Source organism: Acomys minous, assembly GCF_964271855.1.
Source record: "Acomys minous genome assembly, chromosome: 3".
NCBI classification, from domain to species: Eukaryota; Metazoa; Chordata; class Mammalia; order Rodentia; family Muridae; genus Acomys; species Acomys minous.
This window is the reverse complement of record NC_140485.1, coordinates 128,591,610-128,609,486: the sequence shown is the minus strand read 5'-3', so window position 1 is coordinate 128,609,486 and position 17,877 is coordinate 128,591,610. Positions and strand designations below refer to the sequence as shown.

The 17,877-nt window shown below is 41.2% G+C and overlaps 1 protein-coding gene across 3 annotated transcripts in view; it reads right to left on the bottom strand.

Moving 5' to 3' along the window:
- The window catches only part of STXBP5 (syntaxin binding protein 5), a 125,005-nt gene that overhangs the window by 91,480 nt on the left and 15,648 nt on the right, over positions 1 to 17,877 (bottom strand). For all 3 annotated transcript variants that reach the window (XM_084776103.1, XM_084776104.1, XM_084776105.1), the window contains exons 3-4: positions 3,650 to 3,731; positions 2,277 to 2,377 (exon numbers count right to left, since the gene is read on the bottom strand). In XM_084776103.1, the coding sequence (XP_084632229.1) occupies positions 2,277 to 2,377; positions 3,650 to 3,731 (183 nt within the window). The remainder of the gene's footprint in view (positions 1 to 2,276; positions 2,378 to 3,649; positions 3,732 to 17,877) is intronic.

Sequence of the window (17,877 nt, the reverse complement as noted above, 5' to 3'; positions counted from 1 at the left end):
GCTCTGTACCTGGTTGGCATCAGCTCCTAACACTGGATCCCTGGATGTCTGGTTACTCCATTAAGAATATTTAACAGGTATCTCATACTGAATATGCTTGTGAGCCCGGACAATGTATTTCCATGCCCAACTGAGAACATGACATTTGACTGATAAGCGAGGCATCAGAGATATTCTCATGGAATTCCTGCTCCTAGCAAGTGCCAGTCAAGGGTAGTTTACAAGAACTTCTACATCTCTACACTGACCAAATATCATTTTCACTGGCTATAATTCAGAGTTCCTTGATTTTGATGCCTCTGAGATTTTGGACCTATGGTTCCTTGTTGTAGGTACCATCCTGTGCACTGTAGCAGGGACAGAAGAATTTTTGGCATTTACCCACTAGAAGCCAACAGTGTTTTCCTTCTACCTGTGACTTTGAAAGTTGTCTCTAGACACTGCCAAATGCCTTTGAGGGGACAAAATTATCAGAGTACAACAACATCCCACCAGATCTCCAGCTCCACTGTAGCATGGCAGTGGTGAGAGGCTAAGTACTGGGACCAAATGTCCACCTAACACACAGTCTGTAGCATTGATGCTGACACCGTTTCCCTGAGATCCCACTGGCAAAGAGATGAGAGAACTCTGTGCAGAAGTAAGGGGGGTAGAAATGGACTTTTACTTGTCTGCTTTTGTTTTCCCCATCGACTTTGTTAGTAACTTCTCTTCCACTTCTGCCCTTCTAGAAGCAAGCATGGCTGAACTGACAGAATTTATGTTTTATATTCCGAATCAAGATGTAACCAACAGCGAATAGTTACTGACCTCTTGCTCAGTCTACTCTGAATTCGCACTTAGTGTAGATTTGTCTGAGACTGGTTGCACCGTGAGATGCTGTATCTTCCGAGGCTACGTTAGCTTGCCTTGCTTTAGTGCGGAAGGCTGCTGGGGGCACAAGCGTGGAAGACTGACTTGTATATGCAACCTGACAACTTAGCATTCATCCAAGCAGGAACATATGCTAATCCCTGCACAAAGGAAATGACTTTATCTTTACTGTCAACTACAACTACTACAATCACTACTATAACTACAACTACTGTAACTACAAACACAACTACAATTACTACAACTACTACAGCTACAGTTACTATTACTACTATCACACACAGAAACAACACACACACACGTCTGGAAATCTGTGGAGGTTTTATATTAATTCACATTTCATGCCAAAAGTAAGTACCATATGAATCAAAGAAGATGCACGATAATGAAAATGTAAGGGTTATTTAAAAAACATCTGGAGGAAAGTGTTTAATAAGACTGGGAAGAAGACCTCTTCAGTCAATACACAAAATCCACAAATCTTCCCATGAGAGATTTTTCAGGCCAACTATTCTACTTCTAGAAATGTTTATCCTTACATATGTTCATATATATATATGTATATATATATTATATATAATCATATAGTACAGCATGACAAAGCAAAAGGAACATGAGTCTGCAAATGCTGTAAATGTTCCTGTTGAAGACTCAATAAACACATTATGACTCTCCCACACAGTATGAGAGCGTGTAATTATGAAAATGACAAGGGTGACCTAAAGCTGCAGATGGAAGACAGCCTATCGGATGTGCAGTCAAGTGGAACAAGTTATGGAATGACTACGCAACGTCCTTTCCCATTGAAAGGAAAGAAGAAGCTACACAGAGAGGCTTTCACCTGTATGTCTACACTGTAATTACTTCTAGGAAAAAAGGGAGAGAACTTCTGGTTCTTTTTGGGAAGGAGAACTCTGCTGTCAGTGTGTGTCCTGTTATACTGGCATTATTTCTGACAGGCTACAGTAAGGACATCACACACACACACACATCCAAAAGAATACTGAATTATACGGCAAATTAGTTAATTAACAAAGTTATATGGCAGATTAATCTCTACAAGGTGCTGACCGTGGTGATGGCATAATAAGCAATGTACTAATTATAGGGAAAACAAATTATGTCTCATCTCTGAACTTTAAAATGCTTGCTTTCTTTTTAGTGTTCACTTCTCCCCTGCATTCTGGTTGGTTATAAACTACTTCCTTTCAGGCTAACCCAGCCTCCATCGTGTGTTGAAGTCCTAGCCATCCCTGTCCCACAGCACAGAAGAATCTTACTATATTTGGAAGACATTACCAAGATAAAGTCACTTTATTAGCCCTAGTCCAGAATATTGTTCAAAAAGTGCATCAAAATGATATAGCAAATGTTCTATCAGTATGAAAATGGAGAATTCTTACCTTTCTCTGCAGAATTTAAGTGAATGTAGTATGGCAGGCCGTTTTTGCCGTAAGTTCCATAAATGTAAGGTGTCATCAGCCAAGGCACTCACAAGGGCTCCCTTGAAAATAAAGCATATTTTATATAGGACAATTTTCACAATCATGTTTCAAAATAAATGCCAAAATATCCTCTTAAATTTGAAAATTTTTTGTCAATAGATTATAGTTTTAAGAAATATTTGCCTCACCCAAATTCTAAACAGCAGGTGGAACAGAGTATGCTATCTACATATGTATGTAAATGAATGTCTTAACTTAAGAAATTTACCATCTTATAATACAAAAGCATACTAGGATCTGGGGGATGGCTAAAATAAAAGTATTAGATATCACATCCTAAATTATTTGGTCATTAGTACAGATACTGTCTTGACTAAACCCAAAATATAAAATAAAAGTACCTCATTTTATTTATATAAGACAAATACCTACACTTAGATTATAACGGCAGAATGATGAAAGTACTCAACTCTGAACAACGGAAAACCCTGACTATTAAAAATAACATTAGCGCTTCCTGTTAGTTTACAGTGTCACTCATGGGTAAGAGAGTGGCAGGAGAGCCACAGAGGTGGCTCAGTCTCATCCAGGCCTAACAACTCAGAATTTTCAGAGCAAGGACCACTGCAAATGCGTTTTCATTAAGGCCCCAGAGAAGATGGTGATCATAAGGAGTGACAATCTGTAGACTAAAGGGGTTTACTGACATGTCCAAACTTACTAAGATGGCTTTGCCCACTGAGAATCTTACTGGGCCATCTGTCACAGGTATTTTGGACTTATTCCACAGTTCCTAAGCACTTAGGGCAGAAAGCATATCCTCAGACGTGAGGAAAGCATTACCTTCCCCAAGCAGTCCCTGCGCTCAGTTTCCTACACAGTATTGTCTGTGCCTGCTCTCACACTTCGCATGCTGAGAAACACAGCCAGCTAGCAACACAACACACTTCCAAATGGAAGCTGCTTCCCTCGATTTTGAAGCACATTGTTAAAATGCATTCTCTTACCTATGCCGATTGCTGTATTTACCACCATTTCAATACATATTTTTTAATGTTGAGTAACATTCAAAACCCTTGACATAATGGTTAAAATCCACCATCAGGTATCAAAAGTGTCTACCCACACTATTTCACTTGCAACATTATTCTGAGAAAACATATTAGGCGACTATCTGTAGTAGCACCTTAAAATGAATTATGATTGCATGAGACTCACAAGAAATTACATTTTTATTCGGATACTTAAATACGAGTATATGCAAGCAATCTGAAAAGGCAGATGTGTTCTGATCTCAGCTCTAAGTAGGAGGGATAAACACAGGCACTAACCTCATTAATCAGGAACTGGAGTTGAATTACCGCCGCTCCACTGTCATGTTGGCAATAACATTCCACTCCTGGGCGACCAAAGCTGCCATCAGGCCCATTAAGGAGTTTTCAGCATGGGATTTTAAAAGAAACTTTTAGGTTCTCCTACTAATTCATATTCTGACAACCTGATATTCAATCTGGGCCACATAACAAGGCTGAGATGACCATGACTTTATTTTTATTTTTTAATAATCACAAATCTTATAAATGATAGTTTTAAGATAAATAGAAAAATTATTATTTCTAGAAAAAATATAAAGCATTAAAATTAAGAATCTGCAAAACCAGGACAATATAAGGTTAATGAATATAACTTCATTTTGACCCAAACAGTTCATTCTGTTTAAAATAACAAGAGGAAAATGGCAGTTGATCTTTATAATACTGATTTTGGCAAATGTCATTTTGGAATAATCTTTTAATTGCCAGTTTTCAATCCTACAGTGTCACTTTCAAACTGAAAACATAACCAAGAACTAACTATATAACCATGCTTCTCCATGGAACATGAGTATCACGATCAAGGCTCCAGTGCTGTTGGATTTGAGTGGGGGGGGGGGGCTACCACGACTTTGCACATGTAAGAGCACACATTAACTACTATTCTCTGTATGTTGGGTATTACTGTAAATGTCACATAAGTTAGTTCATGTAATGGTCATAATCCAGTGAGAATATATTATTAACCCCGCTGAAGTTCACTAATGTGCTCCATGACACCAGAAAGTAGCAGAACACAACCTGACTGTGGATCTTTGCTCCACGGTCGCCACTGGCCCTCCCCCCACTTTGTCCTTTCCCTTCTCCCACGTGCTTTGAATGAGCCTGGGCTTTGTGCACCTTAAGTATGTGTTCTTAGGATACACCCCGAGCCCTGTTCTCTTAGATACATTGAATGAAGATCGAGATGAAACAACAACAAAACCCCACATATTTCCTGACTTTTTTGTGAGGTAGTGTTGCATGCATTATACCTTCATTAACCTGAAATAAGAGCATAGTCATTTTAACAGACTTGGGTAGCTAATAAATAATGAAAAAAAAAAAGATAAGGTTAAAGCATTTGGCAAGTTTTAATAAACTCTGTGTGACAACTCATATTTACAAGAAGTGACAATTTTATATTCTAATAAAACATGACATGAAGTTCTGCTTAACGCAAAAGCAGAGGCACCACAAGTGACATTCTATTGTGTATATTTTTCTGTTCTTGCTATGCATCAAACTCAGGGCCTCACTCCACTGAGCTACCATCCCTCCAGCCACTCACTTTTGACACTAGTCAAAGACATGTTCTTTGAGCTTAGGTCTGTCACCTGGAGCTCAGACTTGTTTTTCAGGAGCAAAACACAGCCACAACTACCCAACTTTGAGACTTCCAGATCAGCCTTGCCCTGCGGAACTTTATTATAGGATACTAGCAATGAACCATGAACGTAGCACTAAGAGGCTTGGGAGATGGGTGTGGTGTTACACGCCTGTCAATCCAGCACTCAGAACGCAGAGGCAGAAGGACTTCAAGTCTGAAGTCGGCTGAAGGCTTGATTTTCAAAACCCAAATGCTAAGGCTATAGCTTGTTTTACAAGCTTGCCTACTTTGTATAAAACCCTGGGCTTCAACCCCCAAGAGCATATACACCAAAAATTCTCATTATTTGTTTTTCAATTATCTTCTGTTATGTTAACTACACAGGGCAAGACAGAAAATTATAAAGAGGAGCTTTGTGAAATCATCTTAAAGTAGACCCTGGTAGTATGTAAAAATTCCAACCCTACTGCAGTATAGTAAGACCAACCTGCCAAGAGAAATGTGTGCGTGGGTAGACTGGTTAGCTAGTTAATTTACTTTAGGTGCCACAAGAACATCTGAGGCACAATGAGATTTAAGATTTCTACTTTCACGTCAGTTTATATGCCACTCTACGGATTACTATGACCTTCAAACACTTATTCAGCTCTCAACTTCCTAATCCACAAAATGCCCATAAGTCCTAAGCAGTCTAGTGTGCAGAAATGCAGTAACAATTAGAAAGCACGGGGACTCATCAAATAATAATCTCTATGTTACTTAATTCAATGTACTTGCTACATGAGCTAAAACTGTTACTTTAGACAAAACATCACACTAAAAAAAAAATCCCAAGCAGAAGCCGGAGATGTGTGCTGGCTGTCTGCAATCCTGGCACCCAGAATGCAGAGACAGGATCTCAGTGGTGAGGTGGCAGGCTAGACCAACTCAGTCAGGGAGCTGTGGGTCCTTAGAAGGTCTTGCCTTCATAAATAAAGTGGAGACTGATGAGGAAAGGCAGCCAACATCAAACATTGGATGTCTAATGATACACATGCAGCATGCATACATCCTCCTAACACGCACATGTGTACACACACACATCCACATAACACACGCATGTGTGTACATATATACATCCACATAAAACATGCACCTGTGTGCACATATCCATATAACACACAAACACACACATGTGCACCTACATCCACCTAACAGGCATGTGCACACACACATCCATATAACACACTCACATGCATGCACATACTCACATAACACACACATGTGCACACATACATATGCATACACTCATCCACATAACATATGCACACATCAACATAACACACACCCCACAGATCATACCTAGCAAAGTACTTTACTTATTGCACTAAATGTCTACTTCAAATAGCCAACTGACCTTGAACTTGAAAACTAAAAGGACCTTTTCTGAGTAATTGCCTCATCATAGTAACGTAGAACATTAGGTTATACAGAGCACAGATAATACAGAAAGAAAACAATATGCTCACCAAGAGGATAAAATCCCAAATCACAGGTTACATTAAATATCAGTTGACTAAAGAAGCAAAATGGCACAGCAAGCTAGGCAGAAACCTGACTCCAATGTCCTAATTCTATTTGTAATTTTAAGACAAATTCCTGACACGTATCTAACATGACAAGCAAACATCTTTTTCTAGGAATATTTGAAAAGAGCAGGACTGGAAAAGTTAAGTAAGAATGCCTGGGGACTGGCGCCACAGACCTATGCATATGTGCTAATACACATCCGAGTACAGTACACCAGGAGTACTGGGGTCAGCCTTCAGCACAGAGAGTCAGGGACACCTATCCTCAAAAGATTGGACTAGCGAACCCACTGCCTCAGTAGATTAAAGGAAAGAAGCCACGTGTTCAGTTGAGTAGGTGTAGGAAGGATGAAATAACCCAGTATGCTTTCACAGTGAATCACTCAACACTGGCATTAGAGGGGACTGTCATCATGACAAAGGGCATCTATGACAATCTCACAGAGAGCATCATATATAAAAGTGAAGGACTCTACACGTCGCCAGTAACATCAGGAAGTAGGATTTCCGCTGTCACTTCAATGTGGTCTAGACTGCTCTACCTAGGGGAAGGAGGAGGATGATGATGATGTTGACGACGACGATGATGATGATGATTATGGAGGTGGGGTGGTGGTGGTGGTGATAATAGAAAGAAGAAGAGGAGGAGGAGGAAGAAGAACAACAACAACAACAGCAACAGCATCAGCAATAGCAACAACAACAGCAACAGGAGGAGGAGGAGGAAGAAGTGGTGTAATATATCTAAGTAGGAAAGGAAGAATGAAATTATCCCTATTCAAGGATATAATGCTATATTTGTTAAAAATTCTTAAACACACACACACACACACACACACACACACACACACACACACAATACTCAAAGATGCTCTACCATACGACTTTGCTCAACTATGTTTATAGCAGCTTTATTAGTAATAGCCAGTATGGAAACACCCTAGATGTCTCTCAACCAAAGAACGGATAAAGAAACTGTGGTACATTTACACAATAGAATACGACTTAGCTATTAAAAAATGAGGAAATCTTGAAATTTGTATTCAAATGGATGGAACTAGAAAAGATCCTCCTGAGTAACCCAGATCCAGGAAGCCATGTATAGTATACACACACTTATAAGTGGATGTTAGCCACATAATACAGGATAACCACACTACAATACACAGACCTAAAAAAGCTAAATAACAAGGAGGACCCTAGGGAGAGTGCTTAATTCTCACTCAGAAGGACAAACAGAATAGACATCAGAAGCAGTTGAGAAGAAAGAAGAGGATCAAAGCCTACCATAGATGTCCTCTGAAAGACTCCACCCAGCAGGGGATCCAAGCAGATGCTGAGACTCACAGCCAAACTTTGGGGTGGAGCACAGGGAGTCTTATGGAAGAGCTAGGGATAGAAAGACATGGAGGGCACAGGAACTCCTGTCAAGGAGACCAATGGAGTCAACAAATCTGGGCAGAGGAGGGGGTTGCTGCTGCAGAGATTGATACACCAATCAAGGACCATACATTGGCCCACATGTAGTAGACAGGCAGCATAGTTTCCTTGTGGGTCCCATAATATGGGGAATAGGGACTACTTCTCACATGGACTCTGGTGCCCACATGTTGATTACATCCCTCTAGCAGGGCGGCCTTGCCAGGCCACAGAGGAAAAGGATACAGGCATTGCAGATGAGACATGATAGGCTAAGGTCAGAGGTTTGGGGAGGAGGGTTCCCCATTTCTGAGAACTAAAGGAGCCAGGGATGAGGGAAGGAGCATGGGACTAGGAAGCAACGAGGGAGGGGCTACAATTGGGATGGAAAGTGAACACAATAAAAAGAAAAAGAAAAAAATGTTTAATTAAAAAATAAATAAAATATCCTAGAACAAAAACCTTAGTGGAACTGTGTTACTATACAAATACAACTATATATATACATAACGTTTATATATATATAATACATTACACTAGTAATATACAAAGCTTATCCCGGGGACTGGAGTGCAGCTCATTGGCAAAGCTGGTTGTCTAGCATGCACAGGACCCCAGGTTCTCTGCCCATTTTTCCATTTATGTCAACACTGCAAGGAATAAAATGACCACAAATGAATCAGCCAAACAAAAGCAAGACGCCCCTCGTGAGGACTGTAAACCTTGCTGAAGGAAAGCCTAACAAGATCAAGAGACATCTCACAGTCATGGAACAGATGAGTTATACCGGAACAGAGGGGACACCATCTCTACAGAAATCCAACTGCTGGCAGAAATAAAACTCCTATGTAAATGCAAGGGACCCAGGATACGCAAAAATTCTCATCAAAATCCAGAACTGGAGCATTCTGACGTCTTGCCCTCAGACTGCTTGCAGTGTTAACACAGTAGGGCTGTGGCATATGGCTGGATGAGGAGGAGGAGGGGATGAACTGAGTGAACCTTAGAGTCACACACAGAACAGAGTTGACACGGATGCCAGGAGACTTCAGACTAGCCCAACAGGTGCCTGAATGTAAGAGTGGCCGTTCTGAGACCACCATGAAGACAAGAGAGCCAGTACGGTCAGGGTGTGGAGAAAAGAAAACCCTGGTCATTGCAGAAAACAACATGGAGGCTCTTCTGAAGCTTAAAAATAGAACTGTCACTTGATCTAATAAGCATATTACTAGGTAGGGGTGTGCGTGCGTGCGTGCGTGTGTGTGTGTGTGTGTGTGTGTGTGTGTGTGTATGTGTGTGTGTGTGTAAATCAAAGAAACACCTGTGTCTGTTGTAGCACTGGTGAAATAATCAAAACACAGAAGATCCATATGCACAATGGAATACTATTAAGCCATAAAAACAGGAAATCCTGTCACATGCTACATGGATGAAACTAAAGATCATAGGAAATAAGCTACATAGAACTACAGAATGTCAATCATGTGATCTCATACAAATTCAGATCTGAGCAGTGGTTACTTGAGGCTGGAAAGAGTAGCAGGGCGAGGAGGTGAGGGAAGGCTGATATCGAGTAGCCATGCAGGGCATCATGTGGCTACCCGTGTGGGTTTGCCTGCAGGTGCTCTATTCTGTTTCAGTGGGGTCAGTCAGCTAATCTCTCCCCGACTTCCCTCCCTGCTCTTTCTCCCCTACATCCCGTGTGTGTGTGTGTGTGTGTGTGTGTGTGTGTGTGTGTGTGTGTGAGGGGGGGGGAAGAGGAGGGAAGAGGGAAGAGAGAAGAGATGAGATGAGATAAAAAAGTATGTGCACGTGTGTACTTACGCCAACCCTATAACTATTTTTCTTTCTACAACCAAGTAGCATCGTGGACCAACATTTCTTTTCCTAGGTTAAGGTTAGATGTGTGTAAGAAGTCTCAGCATGCTCTAGCACAGTAGGCTGACTAGAGATGATGATGTGAATCTCATGGCACTACAAGAACTCAAGTTGTTTTCACCATAAAAAAAAAAAAAGGTAAGGAAGTAGATAAGAGCAATAAATGAAGAAAAACCAAAACCACACTTATCACCAGAACTGGAGATATGGCTCAGTGGTTAAGAGAAATTGCTGCTCTAGGCGAGAAGCCAAGTTCACTTCCCAGCACCCAAGCCACATGGCTCATAAGAGTCTGTAGCTCCTGCTTGAGAAGATCCAATGCCTTTTTCTGGTCTTTGTGACCATCAAAACACATGAAAATAAACCTTAAAATTATTTTTAAGTATAAATGTCAGAACTCAATATTGAAGAGATTTGAGAAAATTATATTGAATTTGTGGTGTCTAATTTTACAGAGGTATGGCTCTATAGCATTAAGTATGTTCACAAAAACCTGTCCCCCAAGATAGGCATATATCACAATACACAGTTTGGTCATTCTCAACTTTTAAACGTAAATGGGAAGTACATGTGTGTGACAGGAGTTGAGAAACAAGGAACAGGGAATCAACACAGGAAGTGTGGTGGGTGAGTACTCTTGTTTGGAGATGCAGAGATCCATGCACACGGAAGCCAGATGTGCTTGAGAGAGCAAGAAATTCAGAGTTAACAGCACTGGAGCTTCTGACGTTCACAAAAATAAGCAGCAGAAACTAAGAACAATGGCCTGAGTGCAGCGGAAGGAGAGAAGCAGCAAAGACTTCACCAAGTCCACATGCATGCAGGCCCTACCAGGAGTGGATAAACCATGAAGGACAGTGACCTAGCGCAGGCAGCAATGTGGCCAGAAGAACTGACATGGCTTCCTCTCAGAAGGGCAGGACACAGCTAAGAGCACACTTTCCATCAGAGCCCACCCCAAACTACTTACCCTGTATCTACTGATTTAGTTTCTTTTCAATGAGTTTTCAAAGTGCCCAGTAATTGGCAGGACCACAGAGGCAGCATTACTGTTTTCCCTCATGCTGCTGCAGCCAACTGGCTTGCCCAACTACCAGCAAAAGTGACTTTAGAGCCCTTGGCTGAGTCCTCAGCACAGGAAAGCCTTTCACGCACAAGTCATGCTGCCTCCCATCCAGGAACAATGACAACGCATCCAGTCTTTCTTCTTCCTCCAGAACCACTAGTTTTCTTTCCAGTTCTAGCTTCTTTCCACTTCTATTTACAACTCTGAGGTTATGGGCAACCTAAGCAATAAAGAGTTCTCTGTACTGAAGACCATACATTTATCTTTGCAGTTTCCTATCCTGCAGCTCTTAAGGAGTAAACATGTGGCAAATCACAGAATGATACTCCTTAACCCCTTCACCTAATTTCTCTTATTTGAGAACTTTAACAGGCAAATTATAGTCCTTATCCTCAGGTTTTAAGGTCCAGCAATAGAAACATAAACATAATACAGCAATTAGGTCCACAGACACTGTCAAAGAGAAAGAGGTCAGTGGATAATACTGCTTGAAAAGAACAAAACACCATCGTTTGTACAAATCCCAGCTCCTTCAGGACTGCAGTCTTGAACTAGGACTGTGCCTACACTGGTCTTCCGCTCGGCCTCACTGAATCTGTAGCTACACTGAACCCTGTAGCTACGTCCTGAGCTCCTTCTTTCGGAACTGTCTTCATTAGGGTTTCTATTGCTTCGGTGAAACACCATGACCAAAATATAAGTTGGAGAGGAAAGGGTTTGGCATTATACTTCCTCATCACAGTTCATTGTTGAAGGAAATCAGGTCAGGAACTCAAGGACAGAAACCTGGAGACAGGAGCTGATGCAGAGGCCATGGAGGGTGCTGCTTACTCGCTTGCTTGCCATGGCTTACTCAGCTTGCTCTCATAAAAAAGCCAGGACCTCTTGCCCACGGATGGCACCACCCACAGTGAGCTGGGCCTTCCCCCATCAATTGCTAGTTAAGAAAATGCCCTACAGGCTTGCCTACAACCCAATCTTATGGAGGCATTTTCACTGAGGTTCCCACTCTCAGATGACTTCAGCTGTGTCAAACTGGCATAAAAGTAGCCAACATAGGAACTGGCGTAACTTCTGTTTGAAACAATCCTGGCCGATGGGCTTGGGAGCCATTGGCCAGTCCAGTCCCAGGAAGATAACAAGCTCCTCTCTTTACCCCAGTGATGAAAAGAATAGCACACAGTAGATAGTCAGTAAATATTTATGAGCAAATGAGCTTTTTTCAAAACAAGAAGCATGTTTATGGCCAAGTGTATCTTGTTTGCTCGAATATTAGCTCACTTTTCAGATAAACAAAAAGTATAGAAAGGTATAAAGATAGTCTACTCGTGCATTTATTATCAGACTGGGCTAGGATATAATACAGCTATTAAATTTTCATGAATCAACATTTTTAGCCCATTCACTTTACCTTCTGTCTTGGTTTCCTTCCCTGTTACTGTGATAAAATAACCTGACAAATAATTTGAGGGAGGAAGGATGTGGCTCACATTTGTAAGTTCTAGCCCAGCCCTGCAGCAAAGCCAGGGTGGCCGGCACTTAAAGCAGCTGCTCACATTATTCAGCTAAGAGCAGAGAAAGCTGCATGGCGGTATACACGCTAGTGCTCGGACTGCTTCCCCACTCTTGTGAAACCCAGGACGCCCTGCTAGAGAATAGTGCCCCCAACAGGAGGCAGGCGCTTTCATCTCAATTAACATAATCAAGATATTCCCTGCAGGCCAACCTATACAACCCTCATTGAAACTCCTGTTCCAGATCATTTTAAACTGCGTCAAGCTTTAACTAGTTATTTAACTAGTTAATTAAACTAGATAATTAAAACTAGTTATCAAACTTTCCAACCATTTGTTGGGTGGCTTTTGCTGCTTATTCTAGTTTCTGGGATCTAAATTGTACTGTCAGCGAGGTGGAGTCAAAAAGTAGTGAAAAGCAGGGAAGGCATTCACAGCTGTTGGACAAGTTTTCACTGTGACAGAGCTCCTGTGCATTAGGAAGACGCCTGACTGGTAACTGGTAACCACCATCTCAGACAGAACGATTTAAGAACAAGATTGGTATGCTGGTAGCAAATTGTTAATGATGTAAGGATTATAACATCTCTGAGTACTTGTTTGCCAGTGACAGTGATTAAGAAAAAGGCAAGGGAAATGCCATTATTGTCAGCTTGATAGCAGTAAAAATCAACATTGAACACTAGACCAGAAGGTCAAAGTACACGAAGACAGAGCAAAATTTAAAAAAACAAAAAACAAAAAAATATATATTTATGAAAAAGACAAAGTTTCAAATGACAAGTTTGAAAATGAATATGATACTGATTATATTTCTCCAAATTCTCACTTATCCAACAAAATTCCCTACAGTATATATTTTGTCACATAATATAACCTGAAAGTATCTTTTGAGCAGACATTTTGTTTCCAAAGAAAAAAAGGATTTTAAGGGCAACATGCTGCTTCCTGCCCTAGTAGAACACATAAATACCACATGATCTTTATTTGTAAGAAGCACTGCACATGTCCCAGGATGGTGGCTTACGACTATAATTCTAGCACTGCAGAGACTGAGGCAAGAGAGTCAGTTCAGTGTCAGGCGAGCTACACGGCAAGCTCAGGGCTAAGTACATCAAAATCCTGTCTCAGAGAACTACCACTGAGCACAACTGTAATTGCCCATGGAACCGTAGTTACCTGAATTATGCAACTGTATACAGCCGTGTTCGGGGCTGACAACTCCACATTCTAGAAGCTCTTCAGGTGCTGTGCTCTGTCATCTTAGGGCTGCCGCAATAAGCGTCAGTGAGAGCTGGTTATAATGGCAGAAAGCTTATAGACTTTACATAATGTGATTACTTCTTCAATAGTTAAGTGGAAGCACCACCGCGCTGTGGTGCACACGTACTGACTGAAGTCTCTGAGAAGAGAGTGAACTCTAGAATTGGTCCAGTATTCTCATTTTATTTTGTATAAACACCAAGAACCTATCAGAGCTTTGTTGTTGTAACTGCAACTCCACATTGCTATGAAAGATAAAGGAGAACTAACATGTAAAATGGGACATTGCATAGCACATTTATTTTACTAAAGATAATAAAAACTGTTTTAAAAAATGTGATGTTTCAAGGCAGCCGTGGTGAAGAAAGGCTGCAATGCCAGCATCCTTAAGCTGAGCCAGGTCAGCTGTTCTCAGCTCAAGGCCAGCCTGTTCTACGCAGTTAAGTACCAGGCCAGCAAGTGCTATAGAGTAAGGCCCTGAATAAACGAACAAACAAATAAAATATATTAAATAATAAGACTAACATTTCTACAAGTAGAAGGTGCAGGGACCAACAAGGTTGGGAGGTGCAGGGAGCAGGACATATGACAACACAGATGGGGATGCAAACTGATGACAGCAGCCTGCCCATGCTGGAGTCCTGTGTCTTGTGAAAGCACACTGGCATTTGGATGACCATGATCACCTGCAAATTCTGGGCTGTAAATTCTTATCTACTGCTCGCTGCACGTCCACGAAGAAACTACCAGAAAGAGCAAACAGCACAGCTCAAACCCAGAACGCCAGTTTCTACCCAGCAGGGTTTGTGCTGCAGACAAAGGCACAATGGCACAGTGCCTCTTCGCTCACCCAGGCCTGAGTACTTTAGAATGACGCCCTCTCTAAGCAGACAGTAATGAATATGGCTCTTATCTACCACCCGCCTCACTAAGAGTTACTGCTGTCCATATGGCCAAGCACTTAATCCAGTATTTCTCAGTTCTCATTCGGAATCACAAGCAGCCACGGAGATTAAAAAATAATAATAAGACAACAAAAAGCCAAACCCTGCAGCTGTCATGCTCCATGCCAGACTAGGGGAATCAGAACCTCAAGAGAAGAAAAGCAAACATATGCTTGGACCCAGGGTTGCTGTCGTCTGTAAGGATTATGATGTATAATACTGTCTTTAAATAAGTTAGATAAATATGAGACACATCAATTCCTAAATATTATCTGCTAACAATCATGAATTCCCTAAAATATCTCTTCATAGTTATTATTCCCAAGACCGTCAGTAATTTCCTACTCCTATGTGTCTCCGTCCAATTGTCTAACAGAAATATGCTACAAACAATAGTGTTAGGAGCTGGGTGTGGTGATGAGCTCCTTTAATCCTTGACTTGGGAAGGAGGAAGGAGGCAGAGGAAGGCCGATTTCTATGAGTTCAAGGCCAGGCTGGTCAAAAAAACAAGTTATAGGACAGCCAGGGAAGACATAGAGAAACTCTGTCTGGAAAAAAAATCAAAAAGAAAAAAGAAAAGAAAAATAATGGCGTAATCGTCTAGGAGAGGGGAAATGGATGTGGGGGCCGGGGGAGAGACAGGAAGATACAAGTGAGGGGATAGCAATCAGGAAATAATCTGAATAAATTATTTTTTAAAAGAGAAGTCTATCAAATGACGGTTTTTAAATTATTTCATTTTCTGTATGAATGCATTTTCCATGGAAATGTCTTTTTCAAGTAACAGCTAACACTTGTGCAGTTTTAAACTACATTTAATAGTTTCATTTACTTGGCAAATATCGGTTTTAAAACCTCTTCTTGAAGGTTTACTTTTTTCCCACCTATTAAGCCATATTATAGAAGCACCATTTCTGGCCCAGAACATAAGGAGCTCTAGGAGCCATCACTGTTAACAGGAAGCAAAAAGCTAAACAAACCAGCCAGTAAACAATTCTTAGATCTGTTAGAGAAGTGAGCTCACAAGGCAAACTACTGTACCCATTTGGACAGACAGGTGACTAGAGAGAATCAGGCTTCAGGAAGCTGCAGGCGTGAGGAATTGAGAGCTGCCTTAGGTGCGCTGCTGGAGGTCCAGAGAGGACAGGTTTGAAAGTCAGCACTCGGGAGGCAGAGGCAGGCGGATCGCTGTGAGTTCAAGGCCAACCTAGTCTACAGAGTGGGTCCAGGACAGCCAAGGCTACACAGAGAAACCCTGTCTCGAAAAACAAAAAAAATAAAACAAAAACAAAAAAAACAAAAAAGAACCTGAAGGAGAGGAGAGGAGAGGAGAGGAGAGGGGGGGGGAGGGGAGGGGAGGGGAGGGGAGGGGAGGGGAGGGGAGGGACACAATACTGTCACAGATTTTACAGTTCAAAGTTGAAAAGGTTCTCAAAGTAAATATGGCAGGAAAAATCTGCTTCTGCGCTCACAACACATAGAAGAGGCAGCAAAACCGTATTTCTGTCAGAGCAGTCAGTTCTCAAATTGCCTTTCTAAGGAACAGTTCTACAAAGGCCCTCCATGCTGAGGTGTTGACAGAGTCAGCAAACACGCTGCAAGGAAAACATCAATTTCAATGGGCTGAAGCCTTCAGAGCAGAGGAAGGGAAATACTTGAAGGACAGCATAGGAAAGCCCCAACCCACGGGGCAGGTGGGGACCAGAGGAGGGACAGAGACACCGTGAAAAAATGAGATGTAAGCCAAGAAGCACGACACCTGGGACGTCCCATCAATAAGATGCCTGCACACTAATTCTCTGTACTCAGGACATCAAATCTAGATAGCAAGAAAAATAACCCCAAGGCATTTTGAAAGGTAAAAAACCATCTCAAAGAGACAAAGCAAGCATGAAAACATAAAATATGAGGGGTGTTGGGATTAAACCAGCTACTGAAGACCAAAATGAGAGCTGTTATAATATAACTTTGTCTGAGGCCAGATGACACAGTCCTAGACAGAATCAAAAGTGAACCAGAATCCATACTGCAAACTCAAGAAAAGCAGCAGTAAAGAGTGTGACTGCTAAGGGATAGGGGAAAGGAGCATAAAGGATCCATGTACACAAGATAGTGACCAAAACAGTGACAGAAACATCACTCATGACCTAAGTGGTGGCCGAGATAGCAGTAAGGAAAAGAATCCTGATATAAGTAGCTTCACACAAGCTTTCTTAAGACTGTAAAACAAAGAGAAAAGACAAAAACAAAAACAATTCCATACCCCTACCTCCACATACACTGCCCCCAAAAACAACCAAAATGTTACAGAACAAAAACTATCAACAAATTGAGGGGCAACTACAAAATAAAACCTTTCACTCAAGTGAAATGAGAAAAACAGAATGTTTGGAGAAAAAAACTTAGAATTTCACCTAATTAATGTCAGACACCAAACTACAGATCCAAAAAATACTAAGCAGAATAAAATACAAACTAAAAGAAATCCTTTATTTTGAGTAGGGACAGGAAACATTAAGCCTGTGATCCCAGAACTCTGGCTACACAGTAAAGCCTTATATAGAAACTAATAAAGTCGAATCAAAGCCCTCTTACATCTGTATGTTCAATCACAAAAAATCGAAGGTGAACAAAAAAAAAATGTTATTCATAATGAGGGTTAAAAACTGCATCCTTTACTCCCAGAACTCGGGAGGCAGAGGCAGGTGGATTGATGTGAGTCTGAAACCAGCCTAATCTACAAAGCGTTTCCAGGACAGCCAAGGCTACACAGAGAAACCCTGTCTTGAACAAAACAAAACAAAACAAAACACAAAGAAACTGCATCACACTTTTCAGAGAACATCACAAAAAGAGAAAGAGTACTGAAGTATCTACAGTGTTCGGGAGGTGAGACAAGTGCCAAAACCCACTCAACTTTGTTTAAGGAGGAGTTATAAAGACTTGGGGCAGGCAGATCCCCGTGAGTTCAAGGTCAGCCTGGTCTACAAAGTGAATCCAAGGCTAACACTAAAAAACCCTGCCTGGGGGTAGGGGGGGGGGGGAAGAAAAGAAAAAGACTTGATATTTAGTCTTGAATGAAAAGTTAAGTAGGTCAGAAGTTCAAATCTGCATAATGGAAAATGTCAGGGAAGAAACAGGTACAGGTAAATTTAAAAATTAATATTTCTTAGTCTTAATGGAAACAAAAGATGATATTTGGTCAAAATAACAGCAGCACTGTAT